This window comes from Triticum aestivum, chromosome 7A, assembly GCF_018294505.1.
Source record: "Triticum aestivum cultivar Chinese Spring chromosome 7A, IWGSC CS RefSeq v2.1, whole genome shotgun sequence".
In the NCBI taxonomy this organism is placed as follows: Eukaryota; Viridiplantae; Streptophyta; class Magnoliopsida; order Poales; family Poaceae; genus Triticum; species Triticum aestivum.
The window spans coordinates 21583123-21608793 of record NC_057812.1 but is presented as its reverse complement, the minus strand read 5'-3'; the positions used below and the strand labels follow the sequence as shown (position 1 = coordinate 21608793).

The window sequence follows — 25671 nt, the reverse complement described above, 5'->3', positions numbered from 1 at the left end:
ACCAAAGCACAATCAATGTTGGTGCAAATGTATGTGGTCATAAGCATAGTTGATTGGTAAGTAGTACGTACTTGTCAAGCTTACTGTCGTGGGTAATTATGTTTGAAGTCTGTGTGTAACTAACGTTAGCGATACATGCATGCATGGACGTGCAACTTCAGTTTATGCCTCGATTAATATATCTATGTCGAAAGTCTGCATATTTCTGTTGGGAAAGGGTGTATGAGGCTACCCCCAGTTTTCTAAGTTAATTCTCTAGCATATTATCTAGAAAGAATTTTCCTTCAGTTCTAGCATATTATTTAGAAACTATTTTCGTTCAGCTCTAGAAAATTATGTACAAAGTATTTTGGTTTAGCTTCTATTGCAACTCTCCATGCATCATCTAGAAAGTATTATGCTCACAGACGGTTACTTGAGCTCATTGACCCCTGGAAAACTTCTTGTTACATGAGCTGATCGACTGCCTCCTCCACTGTAATACCTTTTTTTTTTTTGATAGCGCATCCCATGTGCGAGCAAGTACTCGTGCTTTAGTACTCTGCTTGGAGCATAGCCATACGTTGTTTGATGTTCCCTATGGCCTATGGGGCTCTGGCTTCATATGTTGTTTTCACCCAGGCACTCTATAGGAGAACATTCAGACATTCTGAAGGTTTGGAAACGACATCGATGACAACGTCTTTAGAATTTAAGCATATGCTTATACAGAACGTCTGCTGTATTTTGATCACAAGGAGCAGTGGCATGGAAGCTTACAAGGGCTTCTGAACCATCCACTGTTAATTAATACTCCCTCTGTCCCAATAATATAAGACGTCATTACATCCAATATGTGGGTATATTGGGTGTAATAGATAAGCCTGGGTAGTGCAGTAGCCAACCTACTAGCAACAAACTAAGTTGCATAAATACAGAGACCTAACGGAAATTACTTTGACAGAGCACCCATCAATCCAAAGGAAGAGTTATGTTACCAGCACAAATTCTTGTTCACTTTGTTGCCTATTAATGGATTGGCAGTATTCCATCTCTGTTCAATCCAGCTACCAAGCACCTGCGATAACAATTATGGTGGAAATCTCATTTTAGTATGTACTCACACTTCTCTGAGCCAAATTCAGTTAATTTCGACTGAAACTCGGTGTTGATTTGCCACAACACAAGCAGAACGTTTGCTTACTTCAGAATTTTGACCGGAGAGCTCGTTTGTGCTGACCCAGGATATGATTGCTGGCAACCTGAGAGGAATAACAGGGAAGGTGTTTCAAGATTTCCCCCCAATATTTTTTTCTGAGTGACATGAACGCATCCCCTAACTAACTGATTAACTAATTAAGAGGTGTGCAATGTAGAAATCAAATATCAGTCGTATATTACTAAAGATCATGCAGGCTCAACATCACGCCGTGAGCGCTTCAGGATTCCTATTATGCAACTAGAGTAATGAGAAACTCTTTACAGACTTTCAGCTTTGTTAAGTCAAATATCAATCTATAAGCCATCATCTGTTGACTTGGAAATCATAACGAAAGAAAATAAAAGACGGGTCTACATGGGCCTATTCAAATTATCCTTGTGAGAGGTCTGTTATTGACGGGTGACCCTTTCAGATTCGAAATGTGTGGTGACAGCACAGGGATAAATAATGCACAACATCAGTAATACAGCTAACAAGATGCAGGGACTATTACCTGTCAAAGATAGCTAGTTATGTCAGAATAACGACGGAAAGGAAGCCATCATATGTGTCATGAGTCATAGAGTGAAATCTGAGCAATATATATCAGAAGTACAGTGGCAAATTTCTTCTTATATGTAACTGTAGGGAACAACTAGAGTATATCTTATAATTTGGAACAGAGGAAGTAGCTTAAAACAATGCTAATTGCTGGTTTTTGAGTGGGAGCATGAGGAATATGCAGACATACTGTTGCTAATCATATGTGTCATCAGGACGTACACAACTAGGAACAAGAGCAAAGCCGTCCGCCGTTGGCCCAGTAAACAGCGGCATACTGTTGCTAACTAAATACAGTATGTTTTCTGATGAAATCATCAGCCAGCTAGCGCTTGAGATCTAATGATACATGCATGTCCTGTGATCTAATGAAACAATAAGCACCAAGGGACAATTTAGTGAGACCAATCTTACATACATCAAGCTGCTGAATGAATCGTGCCTAGCTTATGCCTTGATTAATATATTTCTTCATGGAAATGGTCAGCTCCAATCATCGCTGCTGAATGAGGCAGAAAGTGGTTTGGTACAGCTTGAACTGCAACTCCCCATATCATCTAGGAGTAGAAAGTAGTTTGATTACATCAGCTCACCCATCGCCTCCTCCGCGTGTTCACGATTTTATAAAGGGAAATCATAAGGACATGCATAAACATGCCGTGGCCTTTCCAAAACATTTTCACTGCATATTCCTCGAGAAAACAAGGAACGTAATCCAACAAAGGAACAACATTCACAGATGTCCAAAATAAGAGATAATAAAACGGGACACAACAAGGCTAGCAATAAAACAGACATGCAACAACCATAGTGACAATAAAAGTGAATGCCCGAGCAATAACTAAGAATCGCAAACTAAGTCTTCTATTTATTTAACAGACACAGCTGGAATATGTTCACAACAAGAATGCACACGAAATAGCAGTATACAGTGCAAACAGGTAATGTAAAAATTAGTCTGAATATGAAAACAACACTCGCCTTTAGCCACAACCAGAACAAACCAATACGAAAGATTGTCACACTTGACAAGGAAAAGCACACCATGGCACGAACAGTGGCGGAGGTGGAACAAGCAACAAATGGTGCGTCTTGAATAAAAGCAGAGGAAACCCGGAAAGTATGCACAATCAGCAGCAGCACGAGCGTACACTAACACTGGAATCGGATACTCCTTTTTCCTTGATCTACTATAATGAACTTCATAGCGAAGCATCTTTGTTTCCGCCGGTGACCTACATAACCAACATCAGATCACATCAACACATTGTAGAAGATAATAAGAGGCAAGGGAGAAAGAAAGTAGTGGTACACTGGCACTAGTTGGCAAATTAGAAGCTACTGCTTACTTATGTACATACACATTTCCAAACCAGTCTGGGCATGTCAATATCGGAGAGAATACACCGCATGGGCCCCTCGAATTGCAGAACACTCACGCAACAATGTCAAGAAGTCATTGGTGATTTCCTGGAAGACCAGACGCTGGAGGGGCATGAGAAACTCAATGCCAGGTGGCACCTCCATCATACCACTGAGGTTGGCTAAGACTAATCTTTCCAGGCTCGCCATGGCACCTTGATGTATCTCTAGACGATTCAGATTAGGCATGTCTCTTAGAACGAGAATCTTTAGCTTGGGAAACCACCCTGTGCAAAATGTCAGCTGCTCTCCGTTGTATGCTCTAGTGAATTGTAGACGCGTCAAATTTGGCAACCGAGAAAGGGATGGCAGGGGGTCTTCTCTCAATTGTGATAAAGATAGATTCAAGACATGCAAGTTCTGCCCCCCAATAGCTTGGAAGAGAGGTGATTCCTCAAAAGCCCCTTCCGCTAGTCGTCCTCTCAAATACAGCTTTTGCAGGCTTGGCAGGCAGACATTCAACAAGAGAACCTGGTTCTCAGCACTTGCATTCACATCTAGGTTGGACAAATAGCGCATCCGAACTAGAGACTCACCGATGCGGCCACAGTAGTTTCCTTTCACATTCCATAACCTCAAACTTCTCAGTTGCGTCAGCTCCCATAAATGTCTGACAGACTCATCTTGTGCTTCCAATGCTTGTAATGTCTGTAGATTTGTTAGATTTCCAAGACCTTTGGGGATACACATACCACTGCAACATTGAATCTCTCTCCAATCTGGGTCAATTGTTTTCTCAGCAAATAAGTGCCTAAGCTTCTTCAGTTTCCCGATCCCACTAGGCAACTCATGTATGTCAGATCCATGAAGGTCCAGTGTCAACAAATTTGAAAGCTTCTCAACAGACTTCGGGAGCACCTTCACTTTTGTATCACGTAAACACAAATGGCGGAGATTAAAAAGATCACCAATAGCATCTGGAAGCTTCTCGATAGGTAAACCACTTAATTCTAGCACTGTCATATATCTTGATTTGTTACATAGCAGAGGAAGTAGAGTGAATGATGGCATGCAGCCATCCAGTGTAATGACAGTTCGAAGGTGGTGCATGCTAGAAAATGACTGCTGAATATCCTTCTTCACTCTATGCATTACCAATCGACGTCCATCCATCTGTAGAGAACCCCCACACTTATCCTCGTATATAGTACCAAAACAGTTCTTCTGGCACAAGTCAACTGCCAATTCACGTAAGATGTCATGCATTCTGAATCTTTTCATCCTACCAAAATTATTCCTTTCAACAAGTTGCAGCATGTTTCTATCAATCAACTCCTTCAGATAGCCTTCTGCCACTTCTTCTAATGTGCTTTCACCCCTTCCCTCGATGAACCCCTCTGCTATCCATAACCGTACAAGTTGTTTCCTTTTGAGAAGATAGTCTTCTGGAAATAAGCTGCAGTACAGGAAGCAACTTTTCAAGTGTGTTGGAAGGTAGATGAAGCTCAGATGCAAAACATTCCTTATGTGATCAAACCTTGAATTGTTATTTAGCTCCCAACTCAATTGATCATTAATTCTTCTCCATTCTTCCACAGTTTTCTCGCACACACACAAAAGGCTACCAACTAATACAATAACAAGGGGCAAGCCTTTGCATTTGTTAACTATTTGTTCGGACAAAGGCTTCAACTCCACAGGACATTCATGATCAGTATTTCTTGGAAAGGCTTTTTTACAGAAGAGATCCCACGCCTTATCTTCTGGTAAAGCTGCTAGTGTTAAGATGTGTCCTGGAGAGGCAAGTGCAGCAACATGGCCTTCCCTTGTTGTCATTATAATTCTACTACCTTTATCATTATTAGTAAGCACCCTAGACAAATCATCAAATGTTTCTGGAGTCCAAACATCATCCAATATGATCAGATATTTTTGTTGCTCCAGAAAACTCTTCATTGTCTCTTCAAGGCATGTGATGTCCATAGCTGCAGTTTTAGATAGAACACTGACATTATCTTTGAAAAGTTCCTTGCTTATATTCTTCAAGACATCTTCTCTAGAATAAGTTTGGGAGACGGAGATCCAGGCCTGGCACTGGAATTTCTCCCTTGCCTTCTTGTACACATTTGCAGCTAAAGCAGTTTTACCAAGACCTCCCATTCCAAGCAGGGCTATTACAGAGTATCCAAAATCATCGCCTGCCAACCACTGCTCAAGTTTTTCTCTGTTTTTTTCCACCCCCACTAGATCTTCTTCGTCAAGGGAACGTGAAATTTTTGCTAGATCTTGGGACCTCTTGACAATGTAATTAGTGCTGCCACTATCCCCGTTGTTTATCATGGGAACCCAACGGGTTTTTGTCTCTGACAGGTGAGTAAGGTCTTTCTCTATTTCTTTCACCTTGACAGCTATCTGGTTCATAGAAAGCAGAGAACTTCGTTTTCTGAACACCCTTTTGAGGTAAAAGCAAGACCATGTATCATGTTTCTGTCCTACTAGATACAAGTACTCGTCCACCATGTCCTCCATCACATGTGCTACTTTCCGTACCTCCTCCAACCAGCCGTCATATACTTGACTGTTGCGGTTTCGAATGTCCATGTGACAGAGAACATCATGCATTACGCGAAGCTCCCTCGCAACACGACTCATACTGCCCTGTAGCTCCAATAGCTGTGTCTTGCACTTTGCAAACTGCGCGCTGACATGGTTTGCCGCTCCACTTGCCAAGGCAATTCCGATCTTTTTGATGGCTAGAAGAATCACAATCTCCGCCATCACTTTCTGTGAATTGCTAATGTCCCACTATTGGATGGTGGCCTAGTTGTACATTTTCCTCAATATTATCAGAATGACCACTGCAAAATGGAATAAATGATGTATTAGTTAAACTGTTAGTCCACTCAGCTAGTAGTAAGCACCTACCAAAATACTTGAGAAATCTTCAACCACAATGGAAAAGTACAAGTTCAGAACACTTGTGACTGCTGTAGCCAACTGTGTCAATTAAGTATTATTAACTGATAAGAATAAGTGGCCCTCGACCAAACTGAACATACATACTCCGCTGCCATATAGGGGTATCAGAGGGTAAAAAAATGCCCTAAATTTTCCTAAATGAGGATCTAATTGCATCCCAGATGTATGAAGAAACAAATAGACAGTGTTGTTGATTAAGCTGCAAGAAGATGTATCTGTGATCATGAAAATGAATAAGAAAATAAAGCTATAATGACATAGGAGTCATCAGGAAACATAATTAAAAGAAGGCTTCATGTTCACCTAAGGATATCCTCACACAACAGGAATGTTGACTTCCTACATTATCGTAACTTCTATGCAAGAGCAAGATTACCAACAACTACTCTGCAAATTAATTCCAGATATTTTGTGAAAACAATGGATGGCAGGGAATATCAATATATTACTGCCGTAATAAAGGAGGAATGCATAACTAATATATTACTGTAGATTAAATCACGCAAATGTCTTCTAATTTAACTGCTAGGCACAACAGAATACAGTATGTATAGGCAGTACCACACTTGACATCTCGTCGCTTATTCAGTAGATCCAAACATCAGATCAAATCAGACGATTTCAAGGCCATTATCTCAAGATGGCAATGCTTAATTGAGGATTAAGCTCATGTACGCGGAGAATAAATCATAGTATTTGGCTGCAGGTCGGCTTACCTCGTCGTCGCCGCCGGGGGTCTACTTCGCGGCGGCCACGGCGAGCAAGGGGGAACTTGGCCGGGGCGCCGGGCAGGGAGGCACCGTCGCCTCGCTTACCGCCGGGTGGGACTCGGGCGGGAGGGGCGGGAGCTTGGCCGGAGACGAGGAGCCTAACCCTCGCCGGCGGCAGAACCGTATCCTTCTATCTCCGCTCCCAACTTGTGAGCAGAAGAGGACAAAGCTTGGCCTTGGCATCGTCGCTGCAAGTGTGAAATAGATCGTTGACCCACGCTTGGCTAACAAATCTAGGCAAAAAGAAAAGAAAAGAAAAGATTTCTTACACAGTACAATCGCACCACAAACGTCTCGTAGTCAATGGAAACATCTCCTAAATAGAGAAGCCTCTAAAATAGCAACCCAAGTCCCAATTAAATTTAGAATTAGAACCCTAATAAGTACCGAATGTTAGTATGAGTACATGTCAACTCCGAACGTTTTTTATGGCAAGTTTAATAACGTGAGGATGACGACTTTCATGTTTTAGTTTATTTTTGACAGAAACTTGTCGGGCGTCACTGTAATTTGTCATCCTTCGTCAAGTATCAGACGAGATTCTTCTGGGCAGAGGAGGGTGACAATCAGAAGTACCATATGGTTCGCTGGCTGAGTTTTGCAAACCGCGTGACCAGGGCGGCTCGGGATCATGTCTTCTAAACGCATGAACATTGCCCTACTGACTCGCTGGTTATGGCGGATTGCGAATGGGGAGGGCGGGCTTCGGCTTGACATCATTCAGAACAAATATCTCCGAGGACAACCGCTCGCCTTCTGTCAACGGTCTAGTGGATCTCAGTTCTGTCAATCCATCATTCAGCTTCTTCCGGTTGTTCGCATCGGGACTTCCATATCAGTGGGATGCGGCGCATCGACTCTGTTCTGGTTTCTGGTTTGACAGGTGGGCTGGCAATCACCCTCTTGCATCTCGCTTCCCAGACTTGTTCGCCATCGTGGTGGAGCCTAAGATCTCCGTAGAGGTGGCCCTTATTGAATTAGGGTGCCTCACATTCCGGCGGCCATTTGGACCTCCGGAACTTGACGCTAGCACGGGCTCCTTGAGTGCATCGCCTTCCAAGAGCCATATGTGGATCAACCAAACGATCGCATCTCCTGACACCTCGAGTCATCGGGACGTTTCGCCACTAAATCGTTGTACCAAGCCATTGTGGCACCTCTTGGCCCAGAGTCCCTCACTGTGATTTGGGCGATCCGACTGATTCTGAAGATTAGCATCTTCCTGTGACAATGGATCTGGGTCCGGTTGCCTTCAGGGGTGGAGGTACTCAAAAGGAACTGAACGGGTGATGGGATGTGCCCTCTGTGCACGACGACGGAGGACTCGAATTACATCTTGTTCTCTTGCGTGTCCGCGCAATTCCTATGGAGTTGCCTTCGGGAGGTGGTTGGCGGACGTTGGTGCACCAACAACTTCCCCGACCTATTCGCGGAAAATCCTAGCTCCCTGCTTCGGCTCCGCTACCTTAGGTGGATGTGTATTAGGGTTCTTGCCTGGATGCTTTGGACGGGCCACAATAAACTTGTGATCCAGCGGGTGCCTTTTCAACGTGCTACTGACGCGATTTTCAAAATATGTGGATATTTGCAGCTTTGGCGGCCGCTTAGCCGCCCTCAGGACCGAGACGCCATCGACATCCTCATCGCCGATTTTCAAGCGTTGGCTCGCCGCTTGGAGCCGCCGCTCCCTCCTCCACCACCCGATCAGCCAGATTAGCCACTTGGTGCCATGTGCCTCTTCTTTTTGGCTTTATTTAGGGCTTGTTGAGATGTGCCCTCAACGGAAGCCTTTGATACTTGGTTGCTACTTGTGTGTGTGTGTGTGTGTGCACGCGTGCGGTGTGAACCTTTGGTGGACCTTGTGGCTCTGATGGTATGCTTGATATCTAAAGCGAGGCGTAAGCCTTTTTGGTAAATTGTCATCGTTATGTGATTAGAATTATCATCGAAAAACGGCAGGGCCGGAGTGCCAGTCATTTGACGTGACATGTGGCACTTATAATTTCAGTAAATTTATTTTCTCTACAGTTTGTATATATTTATATAGTTGGTATTTTCTAATTTAACTACCAAGGTGAAGCAGTCAAACATCTTTATTTTCTATCTTTTTTCAGGGAACAGTCAAATTTTTACAGGCCTAGGCCTATAAGGCTATAACTGAACACCTAGGCCTATAAGGTCGAGAACTTCTCCTTGCAATGGAACGGTCAAGCAAATCGTAACTTATGTGGGGTCACCCCAGCATGTTCTCTGATATGTGATATGTGTCTGTGATCTACTATTTGCTAGCTAGAGCAACGTATTCTATAAGAAAATTAAGAAAAGCATGAGAATGTTTTTGAAATCCCTATAGGGAAATTATGTAATCATCGATCAAACTTAACTGGGTGTGGGACAGTCGGCCTTCCCGTGTTGTTCCTGTCATAGCCGACTAGGGTTTCCCCCCGCCGCCGCCCCCTCCTGCCGCTGGCAGCGCGCTCCCAGCCTCCATCTCCCCTCCCCCCCCCCCCCCGCGGGCGACGGGCGGCCCCCTACCTCCTCTCCTTCGGCCTCCTCCCCGTCCATCTCCCTCCCCGCCGCCGCCGGCCGGGTCCGCCGGGCCTTGCCCGCGCAGCGCTGGCGACGGCGGGCCGTCCCTTCCTCGCACGCTCATGTGGGGCTCGGGTGCCTCCCGATGGCGGCGGTGCAGCTCGGCCGCTGCGGTGGGGTTCGGGCTCCATCTGGGCTAGGGCGGGCCGGCGACTCGGTGCGTGGCGACGTTGTTCCCTGGTTGGTGGTGAAGTGGCGGTGGTCTGTGGGCGGTGGCGGCTTCGTCGGCTGGCGAGCTGCAGCGTGACGGCAGGGGCTGTCCGGACCCTTTGGGTCCGGCCGGGCCTCGGTGCCTGGCAGGCCTCTTGTCCGCGCATCCGGTCGGCTCCGCGGTGGCGGTGGTGGTTGTCCCCTCACGTCGGCGATGTTGCGGATGCCCCCAAGGCCACTCTCCCTTCTCGCATCCTCCAGGTCTCATGTCGGTGACCTCAGGGAGACGGCGAAGTTGATTCGGTGACCGTGGTGGCACATGTTGGTGGGCGGCGCGATAGGTGGTGCACAATGATTCGTCTGGGGTGGTGGTGGGGGTTTGGGTTGGGAAATCTCTGGCGGCTCGTCCGGCCCCGACGCGGCGACGCCTGTGGGTGCCGCCGGACCTTCCTGAAGGGCGTCGGGTACACCCCTCCCCTCACTGCCCCCCGCGTACCGAGGGAAACCCTAGGACTAGTCCGGGCAGCAGCGGCGTCGTCGTCGCCTCCTTTTTGAAGGTGTTGCTTGGTATGCGGCGCTTCGGGTGCTGGGAACGTGGTGGTACTTCTCCGGAGGGTGCAGCTGTCGCCGGTCATCTTCGTTTCGTCGATCTGCCGTTGTTGGCATTTGTTTCTCTTCCTTTTTTTTCTCTGTTTTTTCCTTGGGCTTGTTTGTGCTGCAGCCCCAGCACCTATCGTTAGATGTATCGGTGGTTGCTTTGTAATACAAAGCGGGGAAAACCCTTTTTCTTAATTATGTAATCATCGACCCGGACTTGTTTGTAAGCCCGGATGTGTTACTGGGGTATGATATGTTGTAGTCTCCAAAGAATCCCGTCAAATTATGAGTTGTCATTTGGTGTATTTTTTTAAGCCCTCCGTCCTCTGCATCAGTTATGTTCTGGCGTCACAGTGCTGGATATAATTAACCTTTCCATTTTGTATTTCAGATGTGCTCCCTGCACTGCTGAGCTGGGCATAGGCTTTTATTTTTACTTTTTTGTAACCGCTTGCAGAATTCCTGCTGATGACTGAAAAAGTGAACTATATATGAAGAGGCATGTTTATGTGAGAACATGGGAAGATACTAGTAGAAAATTAGCCGCCAACAGTTCCCCTCAACTGCGTGCAACTACATGGTGCTCCAGTACCCAAATTAAAAGCCTCTGGATCGTGAAACGGGCACCTTCAACACTTGCAGAGCTATATCAAATATTTACAGGATGGCATCTTATGGTCTCAGGTATGGGACATACTGCATCAAGAATTTCCAATCGCTGCTACGTGCCAACCCCTATGCCAAAATGTAACTCACTTGATGGGCCAGAACGAAAATGGTGACCGGTTATGCGGAGCAGTTTTAGTTGTAAAGAGGGGAAATCAGGAAACAACACGCACGGATGTCCAAAGCACCGAGCACTGATGCATCCCAAGCCAATTCTTTGAAGACAAAATGAATAGCTGAGCATTATGAATCACAACATGAGCCGCCCTTTATATTTAACAGCCACAGCTGAAATACGTAGGCGATATCATACACGGTTCACAACTAGCGCACAGAGACGCGAACAGAACAAGTACACACACACACAGTTCAAACAGGTAATGCAAAAATGAAAAATAGTCTCAAAGATGAAAACACGACTTGGTTTGAGTCTTATTGCAACAATAAGTGCAGTCATAGAAGCAAAAGCACACAAATATATAGTAGAGGCAGTAGCAACACAAGTGAAGAGCTCCGTAGGCGAAGGTGGAGCAGGACAGAAGTATGCCTTGAAATAAAGCAGAGGAAGCCAAAGAACAGAGTTTTATGGTGCTTCTTGAAAAAGCAGAGAAAACCTTGAAATGGTGTACAGTACTACATCAGCTGCACCACTGCGGCACTGACGTATACCAACACTGCATATGATATGATGCATCTTGAGATCGATGCATGCATTGACGCCCTGACTCCTCTGCGACCAATCTGCATGCGTCCGGCCCAAGTAGAGAGAAGCATCTTCCTTCCAGCCGGTGACCTACAGGACCAACATCGGGTCACATCAACATGTTAAACTAGTAATAGTAGATACGATGAAGGAAGCAAGTAGTGGTACTAGTTAGTTGGCAGGTGAGTGGATATACATAGCTTACCTGCATGGACATTCCTGGCCAGTGTGGCAGGTCAACGTCGGAGAGTATGCTTCCACTGCGTCAGTTGAATTGCAGAACATTGACGCAGCAACGCCAAGAAGTCACCGGTGATTTGCCAGAAGGCTAGATACTGGATGGGCATGAGGAACTCAATGCCAGCTGGGACCTCCGTCATGCTTCTGAGGTTGCTTAAGACTAATCTTTCCAGGCTCGCCATGGCGCCTTCCTGTATCTCTAGCCGATTCAGATTAGGCAGGTCCCTTAGCCAGAGAACCTTTAGCTTGGGGAACCACCCCGTGAGAAATGCCAGCTGCTCTCCGTTGTATGCTCTCATGAGACGTAGACACGTCAAGTTTGACAACCGAGAAAGGGATGGCAGGGGGTCTTCTCTCAGCTGTGACCAGTATAGAGACAATTCATACAAGTTCTGCCCCCCAACAGCTTGGAAGAGAGGAGACTCGTCCAATGCCCCTTCCGCTAGTCGTCCTCTTAAACTTAGCTTTTGCAGGCTTGGCAGGCAGACATTCAGCGAGAGAACCTCGTTCTTGTCGCTCGCAGCCACATCTAGGTAGGCCAAATACTGCATCTGAACTAGAGATTCGCCGATAAGCCCACAGTAAGTTCCCTTCACATTCCATAACCTCAAGCTTCTCATTTGCCTCAGCTCCCCTAAATGCCTAAGAGATTCATCTTGTGCTTCCAATGCTTGCAATGTCTGCAGGTTTGTTAGATTTCCAAGACCATTGGGGATACACATGCCACTGCCCCATTTGAACTCTCTACAAGTTGGATCAATTACTCTCTCAGCAAATAAGTGCCTGAGTTTCTTCAGTTTCACAATCCCACTAGGTAGCTCATGTATATCAGATTCATAAAGGTCAAGTGTCAACAAATTTGAAAGCTTCTCAATAGACTTAGGGAGCATCTTCACCTTTGAACCACGCAAACCCAAATGGCGGAGATTAAAAAGATCGCCAATAGCTTCTGGAATCTCCTCAATGGGCAGACCACGTAATTCTAGCACTGTTATATATCTTGACTCCGTGAATAGCAAAGGTATAGTGGATGATGGCATGCTATTGTCCAATGTAATCACTGTACGAAGTTGGTGTATACCAGAAATTGGCTGATTCTTCTTCTTCTTCTTTAGTTTGTGGACTACCAACCGTCGTCCAACCATCTCAAGAGACCCCTCACATTTACTGTCATAAGTAACACCAAAGCAGTTCTTTTGGCACAAGTCCAATGCCAAGTCACGCAAGATATCATGCATTCTGAATGTCTTCATCCTACCAAATGTGTTCCTCTCGACAAGTTGTAGCATGTTTCTGTCAACCAACTCCTTTAAATAGCCCTCCGCCACTTCTTCTAATGTGCTTTCACCCCTCTCCTCGACAAACCCCTCTGCTGCCCATAACCGTGCAAGTTGTTTCCTGTGTAAAACATAGTCTTCTGGAAATAGACTGCAGTACAAGAAACAACTTTTCAAGTAAGTTGGAAGGTAGACGAAGCTTAGATACAAAACATTCCTTATATGGTCGAGCCTTGAATTATTGATTATCTCCCAGCTTAGTTGGTCATTTATCCTTCTCCATTCTTCCATGGTTTTCTCACGCACACGCAAGAGGCTACCAATTGACACAATAGCAAGAGGCAAGCCTTTGCACTTGCTAGCTATTTCCTCGGACAATGGCTTCAATTCTGTAGGACATTCATGGTTTGTATCTTTTGGAAAGGCTTTCTTACAAAAGAGATCCCATGCCTTGTCTTTTTGTAAAGCTTCAAGTGTTAAGATATGTCCCTGAGAGGCAAGTGCAGCAACACGGTTTTCCCTTGTTGTGATTATCAGTCTACTGCCCTTATCATTACGAGCAAGTGCCCCAGACAAATCATCAAATGCTTCTGGAGTCCAAACATCATCCAATATGATAAGGTACTTCCTTTGCTCCAGATATATCTTTAGTGTCTCTTCAAGGCTCATAATATCCATAGCCAGAGTGCTAGATAGAACACTGACATTATCTTTAAGAAGTTCCTTAATTATATTTCTCAAGACATCTTCTCTAGAATAAGTTTGAGAGATGGAGACCCAGGCATAGCACTGGAACTTCTCCCTCTCCTTCTTGTAGACATTTGCAGCTAAAGCGGTTTTACCAAGACCTCCCATTCCGAGCAGAGCTATCACAGAGCACTCCAGATCATTAGCTCCCAACCACTGCTCAAGTTTCTCTCTGTTTTTATCTACCCCCACTAGATCTTCATCAAGGGAGCGTGAAATGTTTGCTAGATCTTGGGATCTCTTGACAATGTAATTTGAGTTGCTAGTATCCCCGTTGTTTATCATGGGAACCCAACGGTTTTTTGTCTCTGATAGACATGAAAGGTTTTTCTCTATTTCCTTCACCTTGAAAGCTATCTGGTTCAAAGAAAGCAGAGATCTTGGCTTTTTGAACCCCTTTTTCAGGAAAAAACAACAACCTATATCATGTTCCTGACCAACTAGATACAAGTACTCATCCACCATGTCCTCCATCACATATGCTACTTTCTGTACCTCCTCCAACCAGCCCTCATATACTTGATTGTTGCGGTTACGAATATCCATTTGACATAGAACATCATGCATTACGCGAAGCTCCATGGCAACACGGCCCATGCTGCCCTGTAGCTCTAGTAGTTGCGTGCCATACTTCGCAAACTGCAGACTGACCTGGTCTGCCGCTCCCTTTGCCAAGGCAATTCCAATCTTTTGAATGGCTAGAAGAATCACAATCTCTGCCATTACTTTGAGAATTGCTAATGTCTCACTATTGGGTGATGGTCTAGTTGTATATTTTCCCCAATACCATTAGAATGGCCACTGCAAAATGAAGTGATGTATAAGTAAACTATTAATGCATTCTGCTAGTAGCAAGCATTTGCGAAAACTTACACAATCAAACTAAACTCCCATTTCAAGCATTATGAAATGAGTCATGTTCACTTTAGGAGATGTTCATACAACAACAACGATGACTTTAGGAGGCTAAAAATTCCCACATTAGCGTATCTTCAATGCAAGAGCATATGCCCATGTGCTAATTATATCGCCAGTAACAAGCATTATCAACACCCACACTACATATTGATTCTAGATATTTTGTAAATCCAAGGAAATCAACAGATGGCAACTAAAACCTGAACATGGCTGCCAACTCATCAGACCAGCTGATCTAGAAGCTCGTCTTTTTTTCCAGAAGAAATATTTATTGTGCTGGACGAAATGGCAACTCATTAATCAAAAAATATACTAGGCTTGCCAATTTCAATAGATACAACAAAGGTGGCTTATGTTTGCATTGAGGAAGATTGTCCTGAGTACCTAAGATAGCCAGAAAACTAGGGAAGGATGTCACACCTGTCTCGTAATGGCTTAGATCAAATCGATGTTCGTGACCTCCTTGTGCTATTCTGAATCTGGAACGAACAGACTAGTTGTCACCGAAGCATGAGATCCTGAGAGTGCGCTAGCTCGTTGGCGATAATAAGTAGCTGGATTCAGTCTTCAACTTGAGATGTCCTTGTTGTTCCCTTTTTTTTCTTGACAGAACCAAAGAACAACCACCTACTGGCCTGTAATGGCAAGCAAAACTACTTATTTTTGTACCGACCTAGTTAGTTAGGGTGATAGTTAGTGGTAGAACCTAGCTGGGATATTGACATGAGAATTAGGAAGAAAACCAAATTAAGGGCACCGCACCTGGCTTGTAGTCGATGTAGATCCGGAAGGCTTTCGACCTGTGGTGACCTCCTCGAGCGCTTCAGGATCTGAAATCACCAAAAACAGTGTCATGGCTTGGTGAGAGTGGGGAATGCTAATCTTGGCGTTGAGGCCATTACAAGAGCCAGCCAGTGAACCTGCAAGTCAAGTCAATGCGTCCTTTTGTGGGTACACAATCTAAGATAGCAAGAAAACTAGAGAAGGACCACACACCTGGGGCTCGTAATAGCTTAGACCACCGTGTGCACTTCTGAATCTGAGGCCACTACAGTATGATGGCCTGATGGTAATCAAGCAAATAGCTGCATAATCAAGCAAAGAAGTACTTAGAACAGGCAGGTCAATGCGAAATTTAAAACACTTGGGACTGTGCAATAGTCCACTGCAGCAAACTTAATGTTATTAACTGACCACAACAAGTGACAGTGAACCAAATGATCGATCGTACATGCTCTTCCGTACAGGGGCAACTCAGCTTAAAATGGCCCAAATGTTTGAATTTGAACCAAGCAAGTCAAAGAGGAAAGATATATGATATACTCCCTCTGTAAACTATTATAAAAGCGTTTAGATCACTCTTATATTAGTTTACGGAGGGAGTACATGCTAGCTCACCCGATATGAATATTCTACTTTCAGATAGCTGGCTAATGTGACTGTAACACGTAAGTTTTTCAATATCTATCTAATAATATTCCAGGTGTATGGAGCAAATAGCTACAGTTGTTTAATTAAACCAAACTGTTAGTGCATTGTGCTAGTAGCAAGCACTTGCTAAAACTCTCCAACCACAAGAGAAAAGTGAAGTCAGAAGAACCTTTCAAAGTAATCCTCCTACAGTATTATGTCATACTGTTAACCTATGTAACTCTAACCCACATAATCAAACAAAACCTTTCTTGCAACATGCACGTCTGTGGGAATTTTAAAACACTTGGCACTGTGCTATAGTCAATGGAAGAAAGCTTCATGTTATTAGCTGACAAGAACGAGTGAACTTGACCAAATAACTGACAATGCATCCACTGCTTCCCTAAGGGGCAAAGCAAGTTAAAATGCACAGAGTATTGAAATTTTAACCAACTAAGACAGGGTGAACCAATCTACTTGCAAAGCCGGCTCACCAATATGAATATTCTAATTTCAGAGAGTCGTCTATGTGACAGTTCCAGGTTACTTGGTTCAACATTTTTTCTAAACCTCTATCTAATAGTATCTCCAGATGCGTGGAGAAACAAATAGGTAGCTGTTGATTAAGCTGCAAGACAGACTTATCCCAATCAAGAAAATAAATGAGACCACTCGCAAAAAAGAAAAGAAAATGAATGAGAAAACAAGGTGCGATGCATAGGGGTCATTAATTAGGGGAAACCAATAAATTTTGTGGTAACTAAAACGACTTCAAATAAAAGGAGTCGTCAATTCACTTTAGGCGATCCTCACACAAGAAGTATGGTGACTTTAGGAGACCAAAGTTCTCACATTATTGTAAGTTCAGTGCAAGAGTAGATGCCGGTCATGAGCTAAGTTTGTCTCAGTAACGTGCATCAACAACACTACATACATATTCCTAATGGTGGGTGAGGAATATGCACCACGGAGACAGATGCAGAAGCTGGAAAAAATAGAGGAGGTGGCCACCAACAGGATGAGGAAGCGAGACGCAGAAGGTATGAAAGTACCAAACTCGAAAAATCAGTTCTCTGCTTTCTCTGATTCAGCTATTATTCTGCGTGCATCATTAATGGGGGTGCAAATTCCAGATGATAATTTTGCAGTAGTAGATACTCTTCGTGAGCTTGAACTTTCTAGAAATCTATTACGTGATAAAAATGATGATGTGAATCCCTCTAAAATAACTATTAATGATGGGATGGGTAATGATGTACCTCTCTTGTTAACCTGGGATGATGACAATAAGGATAATGAGGAACCTTTTATCCTTGTTCAGTCCAGACAAAAGAAAAAAAAGAACTACCGCAGAAGATCAGTAGTGAATATATCTCCTAATAAAGCGGATAGGCCTATGACGAGAAGTCAAAAGAAAAAAGGTGAGGGTAGGGCTGCTATGGACCCTGGCAGACCCACCAGGTTTAAGGATAAACCCGAACGATATAAATGAAGGGCATCTTTTGGAATTGCAGGGGGGCAGGTAAGAAGGGCATGTCTACCTGTCTCACTGATATGATTGATGCCAATGGGATTGATTTTATTGGGTTACAGGAGACTATGAAAGAGACATATAAAGCATCCTTTTTTAGGAAGCTTGACCCGAGACAGAGGTTTCATTGGGAATGGAACCCATCCAGGGGAAAATCTGGAGGGATCCTTTGTGGGATTAGTAAAGATAACTTTGATATACTCGCAACTAGGAGTGGTAAATATATACTGCAGTTAGATCTGTTGGATAAGATCAAAAACTGTAGCTGGTCATTGATGATTGTATATGGTGCGGCTCATGATGAATATAAACCTGAATTCATTGCAGAGCTATCTAATATGTGCCATAACACTAGCATGCCATATTTGGTTGGGGGGGGACTTTAATATCATTAGACACAGTGGGGAGAAAAATAAAAAAACAGCCGTATCTCACTTCTCTGATGTGTTCAATTCTGTCATACACTTACTTGGGATGAGGGAGATCCATATGTCAGGTGGTGCTTATACCTGGTCCAATAAGCAAGAAAACCCTACTTTGGAAAAATTAGACAGAGTCCTTATGTCCCCTGATTGGGAAGATCTTTATCCCCTTGTGTCAGTTAATAAGTTGATCAAGGAGATTTTTGATCATAATCCCCTGCTTTTGGATGGAGGGAATGCCTCCTCTAGAGCACCAAGGAATAGGTGTTTTAGATTTGATAATACGTGGCTTAAGAATCCAGATTTCCTTCCCCTGGTATCTGAATTATGGGCAAGGCCAGTTTATACTATTAATCCCATCGACTCCTTGAACATTAAGCTGAAGAGGTTCAAGAAATTCTTTAAAGGATGGGGGTCTAATTTGTTTGGGCATAACAAAATTAGAAAGAGGCTTATTAAGCTTGAGCTTCAGGAACTAGAAATTATGGAGGAGGAGGTTGGTTTATGTGGAGAAGCATACACTAGAAAACTTGATATCCTGGTGGAACTTAACGAGATGTATGTAGAAGAGGAGATTCATTGGCACCAATTATCTAATGAGAGGTGGCTTTTGAAGGGGGACAACAACACTGATTTCTTCCATAAAGTAGCCAATGGGCGTCGTAGGAAAAATTCCATGATTTCTCTTGAATGTGGATCTGTAACCATAGAGGGTACCAAAAATTTATTAGCCCATGCTACTGAATACTATAAGACCCTCTTTGGACCGGCTCCTGGCAACATCTGTCAGATTGATGCATCATTATGGTCTCAGGGGGAAAAAATCTCTCCCGAGGACAATAAAGAATTGACTCGACCCTTCTCGCTAGAGGAGGTAAAAAAGGCGTTGTTTAGCATGAAATCTAACCGTGCCCCTGGACCGGACGACATCCCTGTTGAGTTTTATCAACATTGCTGGGAGATAATTTCCCGGGATCTTATGCGCTTGTTTGAGTGGTTTTATGAGGGTAAACTTGATGTAAAGAGATTGAATTATGGCATTATAACTCTGTTACCCAAGTCATCAAAGGCCAACAGAATTCAGCAGTATAGACCTATATGTCTGTTAAGATGTCCCTACAAGCTTCTCACCAAAGTCATGGAAATTAGAGCCAGCATATATGCGCATAAGTTGTTCAGCCTGCAACAAAATGCCTTCATAAAAGGGAGACACATAGTTGATGGCATATTATCTTTGCATGAGATCTTGCATTATACACATGTCAAAAAACAAGTGGGGATTGTCCTTAAGCTTGATTTTGAGAAAGCTTATGACAAAGTTAATTGGGACTTTTTACTTGATTGTCATGTGAAGCGTGGGTTTAACTCCAAATGGTGTGGGTGGGTTTCTCAAATTTTGAGGAATGGCACAGTAAGTGTCAAGATTAATGACGAGGTGGGGCCTTACATCCAAAGTGCTAAGGGGGTGAGGCAGGGAGATCCTCACTCCCCTTTTCTGTTTAATATGGCAGCTGAGTGTTTGACTAAGATGGTATTGGCAGCTCAAAAAAATGGTCTGGTTAAAGGGTTAGCTGCTGATCTTATTGAGGATGGGGTGGGTATCCTGCAATACGCTGATGACACGGTGCTTTGCTTTGAGCATGATATCGACAAAGCTGTCAATGTCAAGCTTTTACTATATCTCTTTGAACTTATGTCAGGTTTGAAGATCAACTTCGAGAAAAGTGAGATCTTTAGTATCGGAGGAGACAATGATATTGATTTAGTATACTCTGATATGTTTGGTTGTCAAGTGGGCATCTTACCTATGAAGTATCTTGGGGTCCCAGTAACATACTCTGCCCTTAAGAATGCGGACCTGGACTTCCTTGATGGTAAACTGATTAAAAAGCTGGATGCCTGGGTGGCATATGCGGCATCTTCAGGGGCTAGACTTACTTTGCTAAGCTCCAGCCTTGATGGGATTCCATCATACCTCATGTCAATGTTTCTTTTCAATAAAACCTTTATTGAAAAGATGGATAAACACCGTAGACGATTCTTCTGGAGGAGGAAGAACAAGAAACATGGTTATCATATGGTTAAATGGGCGAGAGTTTGTCGATCTAAGAAGATTGGAGGGTTGGGTGTTAAAGATCTTCATAAGCAGAATGTAGCTTTGCTTGTCAAGTGGTGGTGGAAACTTGAAACTAGCGATGGCTTGTGGCAGCGTATAGTCAAAGCTAGATACTTTAATAACAAAACAGTAGCCAATGTGCGGAGTCGTGTATCTGATTCCCCTTGCTGGAAAGCTATCATGAAGGTCAAAGACTCATATATGGCTGGTAGGAAAATCATCATCAATAGTGGTAACCTGGCTAGGGTCTGGCATGATCCATGGACAGAAAATACCGTTCTGAAAGATCGATTCCCTGATCTGTTTAACATCTGCCATGATCAGGAGAGTACCCTTGAGTCCTGGGTGAAGAAGGGTTATACTCTAGATTTTAGACGACGAGTGTCAAGTGTGTTGGGAGAGCAATGGACTTGGATGGTTGATGAGGTGAAAAAACTCCCATTGAATAATGACCCAGATAATGTTTCATGGGCTTTAAACAGTAAAGGGAAATTTACGACAAAGTCAATGTATGGTTGGTTGGAAAGAAACCTGGCTGGTCCTAATTATAAGTGGATTTGGAAAGCCCCAGTTCCATTGAAGATCAAAATCTTTCTATGGCAGTTGTTCCAGAATGCGGTGCTAACAAGAGACAATATGCGCACCCGAAAATGGCCTGGGAATCCTATATGTTCTTTTTGCACAGACATAGAGACCGCAAACCACCTATTTTTTACCTGCCCACTCGCCCGCACAGTTTGGGGCACGCTGGGGATGACTGTAGGGGTTTCTTGTTGCCCCCGATCTCTTTGGCAAAGCTTTGCATGGTTTTATAGGTTTTTCCCAGGAGGGGATCAATTTTATATGATGATCATTGCTGCTATCTGTTGGGGGATTTGGGGTCTCCGCAATAAAGTTACCTTTGACAATTATGTAGCTCGTACTCCCCTCGAGGCTGTTTTCACTGCCTGCTCGTTTATGTTATATTGGGCAGGTTTGCTCAAGGCAGAAGACAAGGTGAAGCTTCAGGATGGCGTGAAGAGATTGGCGCACGCGGCTGCTGTGCTGGCGGACAGGCCCTTTCCTCGAGACAGGCTCCGGTTGGGCGACAGGGATGGAATCCAGATTGGTTAGCTGGAGTTCGATGCTTTGAGTTCCCTTGTTTGGTAATATCATCCACTGGGGTTTGATGCCCGCTGGACTTCTATCTCTTGGTCTTATCTGGCTAGGCGTGGAGACTTACTGATAGTTGCTTCTCTGGAAAAATAGGTTATCCTTAGTTGGGTTTTGGCTTGCCTGTGTCATCAGGTTTTTGCCCCATGGCAGATGGTCCGCTCGAGGATCATCACGCGGTGGGTTTCCTGATGATGCACCAGCTCGCTCCTCCCCCTTTCAGGCTCATTATGCTTTTGCAGTTAGTTGTAGCCTTCGGGTTAGTCCCATTTAGTTCGAGTTATCATTCTGGTACTTTGAGCAAAAATGTTGGAATCTCAGACTGATGTATTTCCGTTGATTGCAAAATTAATGGAAAGGGGTGTGAGCCCGGTTGGAAAAAAAAATACATATTAATTCCAGATTATTTGTGAATCCAGGGGAAATGATGGATGGCAACTAAAACCTGAACATACCTTCACGCTCGCTAGGCCTTGGTGTTGTCACAAATTAAGAAGATTGGCCTTCCAGGAGAAATTTTTATTGTGCTTAGGAAGCTGGAAGAAATGGCAATGCATTAAGTCACAAAGTATACTAGGCTTGCTAACTTGAAAAGATACATCAGGAGTTTTTTCTGTTTGCATCAAGGGAGATATATTATTCTTACTACAACCTGAGATAGCCAGAAAATTGGGAAGGAGAACACACCTGCCTCGAAATGGCTTAGATCTGACTGATGTTGGTGACCTCCTTGTGCGTTTCTGAATCTGAAACCATCCGAATAATCTGATGGATCCTCACCAGGAACAGACCAAACTGAGGGCAGCGAACCTGGCTTGTAATCGATGTAGATCCTGCTAGATATGGGCCTATAGTGACTTCCTCGTGAGCTTCAGTATCTGAAATCATCAAAACAGCATGTCATGGCGTGGTGAGAGTAGGGAATGCAAGCTAGTCTGCTTGTTGGAATCATCTCAAGAACCAGCCAGTGAACCTACAAGTCAAGTCAATGCGTGCTCTTGTGGGTACAACCTAAGATAGCAAGAAAATTAGAGAAGGTCCACACACCTGGCTTGTAATAGCTTAGACCACGGTGTGCACTTCTGAATCTGAAACCATCACAAGAATCTCGAAATAAAGAGACCTCATGGCTTGGCTGGCCTTGTTGTAATTGCAGCTTAACAGTGGAGATCCTGAACCCTCATGGAGCCATGGGTAATTGGGTATGACTGGGAGTGTGCTGGCTACTTGTTGATGACGGATTTGATCTTCAACTTGAGTTGGCCCGTCAAAACCAGAGAACAGCAACCATACCTGGCTTGTAATGGCATGGAGAACTGCTTAGTTTTGCATCGACCTAACTACCTAGGATATATGAATGAGAACTCAGAACAGAACCAAATTAAGGGGAACGCACCTGGCTTGCAGTCGATGTAGATCCGAAGGGATTTGAACCTGGTGACCTCCTCCTTGTGCGCTTCAGGATCTGAAATCACCAAAACAGTGTCATCGCTTGGTGAGAGTGGGGAATGCTAGTCTAGTTGTCAAAGCCAACAAGAAGGAACCTAATTAAGCTGTTGCAATATGCTCATGTGTTTCTGAGAGCCCTTTAGACTTACATACACACCACGCGTTCTGGCAACCCAACAATTGCTCTTACCAATGCTCTTGAGATTTACTACCCTAAACTTTGGAGAACAACAAGACAAGTGAGCAACTGAAGGAAGGCAGCAGGAAGCATCTTTGCCAATCTAAACATGGGAGAACAAGACAAGTGAGTAACAATGAAAAAATGTTACCGTTGTGCTATTATACATAGCATACTAGCTGTCACCACTGGAATCATTGTTACTAACTAGACAAGTTGGGGTCCATGGGATTAATTAAACATGGTAGCAGTGCTGGCAGGCACGGTTAACAGGGAAAACGATAGAGTAAGCAACTCAAGATGCTGAACTTAATTTGTTCATTGTCCGCGGACGTACGGTGATCACTAATGAGTACTAAAATGTGCATTATCATTTTCTTTTTTATCTCTTGATGAAAAGCTGTGCCACAGGCATGGTTAACCGTGTGCTTTATGGAATTTAGAATTGGTATTTGATTCCAGTAGATGATAAACTAGTTAGCATCCGGCCTGGTCCCATGGTAGCCACTGGACACGTTTCGTTGTGTGAGTGGAAGCACCATCAATCGAGTAAATAGAATAGTTCCCCTTGGCTAACGCTGGCTCAAGAATCAAGATGGCAATGCTTAACTAACTAAGGTCGAGGCCGCCATGGATACATACAGAGAGTAATAAATTGGGAGCTTAATCTGGCGCAGATCTACTGGTAGTAAGTTTAAATCGTCGCCCACGTCCTACCAACGAGACAAAGGGGCATGGATGCATGCAGGGGCGATTTCGGTATCAGGGGCTAGCTTACCTCGCCGTCGCCGCCGCCCGCCCGGGGGTTCTGCTTCGCGGCGATATACAGGGGTTGAGGTCCTGTCGCCGCATTGCCCGGAAGAGGGGTTCTTCCACCCTAAGTCTCGCCGGCAGTGAAGCCGACTGCTTGCCCCTGCCGCGGTCTCCGTTCTCCATTTTTCTTTTCTCTAGAGCCGATCTGCAGTATCCAGTTTGGCATTACTGTTAGAGTTAGATCTTGACCGGGTCAACGGACCGATGTACCATACACAATTTTCGGGGGTGAAAAAGTAAAATAAGAAAAAAAAAGGTTGGGTGATGGGCGCCATGACCCTCTTCTCCAGCCCCCCTCCCCCTCCTTCCCTCCCCGCCGCCGTCGTCGGCGCTCGCCGCCGGGCCTGGCCCGGGCGACGCTGGCGGCGGCGGCCCCCTCGCAATTCCCCTCTCGGCTCTCCTCTGGCGCGGGACGGAGCAGGCTGGGGGGGGGTGTCCCTAGGCGGCGGCGGTCCGGCATGGCGGCGGGGTCCTGGTGCTGCGCGGGCGGATGGCTGGACGGTGGCGTCACCGTTGGTGGCGCCCGCTCGATCCAGATCTGGACCCTTCGGGCCCCATCTGGGCCTGGGCGGGCTGGCGGTGGGGTGCGGCTGCGGCGCGTCCTCCAGGAGGCAGGGAAGAGGCGAAGAGCGGCAGGGTGCTGGCGGCGCCATCGCCGACTTGCTGCAGCGTGGGAGCGGGGCTTAGCGGGCCCGTTTCGTGCCTGGTCGGGCCAGGGGTGGCCTGGCATGCCCTGCTGCCGCGTCCGGACGGCTACCGCGACGGTGCCGGAGGTTTTGGCCTCCTGCACGACGGCGGTGGAGGTGGTTCCCTCCCGTTCGGCTTCGGTGTTGCTTCTTCCTCCGCGGGGCGCTTCCCTCCGGTCCTCTTGGCCTCGTGTTGGTGTCCGCAGTGAGGCGGCGCGGGTGGCGGCGCAACCGTGATGACACATGGTGGTGGGCGGCGGTCTGGCTAGTCGGCTCCGGTCCGTTGGGCGATGGGGATGGAGTGCGGGAGAAATCCTTGCCGGTTCTTCGGCTCCGATGCGGTGACACCTGCGGGTGCCACCATTCCTTCCTGGAGGGTGTCGGTGATATCCATCCCCCACCTCCCTCCGCGTGCCGGGGAAACTCTAGGACATATCCGGGCAGCAGCGTTGTCGGCGTCGCATTCCTTCTTGGAGGTGTTGCTTGGTACGCGGCGGTTCGGAGCCTCGGGTTGTGGTGATTTGTTTCTGGAGGGCGTAGCGGTGGCGGGTCATCCGCGCTTTGTCAAGCTGCCGTTGTTGGCATTTGTTTCTTCTTCTTTTTCTTTTGGGCTTGATATGTTGTTCGCCCCAGCGATCCTTGTATTGGTGTTGGTTGCTTTGAAATACAAAGTGGGAGAAACCCTTTTTCGGTAAAAAAGAAGCGCCGCCATGTGATGTTACTATAACACCAATGTAATACATACAGTCACCGACGCAGAAATTTACCAACAAAATATGAGTTGATTAGCGCATAAAATAGAATCACGCCATGGTGCAGCGGGAGGACGCCGGCTTCCATGAGATCGTCAGGGCACGGTAGGAGGTGCCGGTTCCGCACGAGTACGGCGAGACCGACGAGCGAGAAGGCAAGCTGGTTTGGCGGCGAAGTTGCAGATCAAATCGATCTCAAGCTACTAGTGTATGGAGCCGCGCATATCGATCTGTAGCGAGACAACAGATCGATAGTTCCCAAGCAGACCTTGGTGTAGATCGGCAAAGTACGCAGCGGAGTTGATTACGTACGGATCGATCGAGTTGACGATGACGTCGTTAACCCTAATCGGCTCGGATGTCAATGTTGGGAATTGTGGGCTATGCGGTCTATCCTCTAATTCCTCTACTTTTTTTATG

At 45.3% G+C, this 25671-nt stretch overlaps 2 protein-coding genes across 5 annotated transcripts; both read right to left on the bottom strand.

Moving 5' to 3' along the window:
- Nucleotides 1–2583: 2583 nt before the first annotated feature.
- Nucleotides 2584–7057, bottom strand: LOC123147158 (disease resistance protein RPM1). Of its 2 annotated transcripts, none has more exons than XM_044566391.1 (3): nucleotides 6799–7057; nucleotides 3091–5961; nucleotides 2584–2976 (listed from the first exon to the last, which is right to left on the bottom strand). In XM_044566391.1, the coding sequence occupies exon 2, from the start codon at nucleotides 5879–5881 to the stop codon at nucleotides 3128–3130; it is 2754 nt and encodes a 917-aa protein (XP_044422326.1). In that variant the 5' UTR covers nucleotides 5882–5961; nucleotides 6799–7057; the 3' UTR covers nucleotides 2584–2976; nucleotides 3091–3127. The 2 variants fall into 2 exon arrangements, with proteins under 2 accessions (XP_044422326.1, XP_044422327.1); XM_044566392.1 differs by having other exon boundaries at nucleotides 3103–5961.
- A 4043-nt stretch (nucleotides 7058–11100) lies between these two features.
- Nucleotides 11101–23137, bottom strand: LOC123147157 (disease resistance protein RPM1-like). Of its 3 annotated transcripts, XM_044566389.1 has the most exons (11): nucleotides 22972–23137; nucleotides 22770–22838; nucleotides 22421–22666; nucleotides 22061–22251; nucleotides 21829–21909; nucleotides 15736–15824; nucleotides 15502–15569; nucleotides 15160–15374; nucleotides 14940–15015; nucleotides 11763–14622; nucleotides 11101–11647 (listed from the first exon to the last, which is right to left on the bottom strand). In XM_044566389.1, the coding sequence occupies exon 10, from the start codon at nucleotides 14542–14544 to the stop codon at nucleotides 11794–11796; it is 2751 nt and encodes a 916-aa protein (XP_044422324.1). In that variant the 5' UTR covers nucleotides 14545–14622; nucleotides 14940–15015; nucleotides 15160–15374; nucleotides 15502–15569; nucleotides 15736–15824; nucleotides 21829–21909; nucleotides 22061–22251; nucleotides 22421–22666; nucleotides 22770–22838; nucleotides 22972–23137; the 3' UTR covers nucleotides 11101–11647; nucleotides 11763–11793. The 3 variants fall into 3 exon arrangements, with proteins under 3 accessions (XP_044422324.1, XP_044422322.1, XP_044422323.1); XM_044566387.1 differs by lacking the exon at nucleotides 14940–15015; XM_044566388.1 differs by lacking the exon at nucleotides 14940–15015 and having other exon boundaries at nucleotides 22918–23119.
- Nucleotides 23138–25671: the final 2534 nt, after the last annotated feature.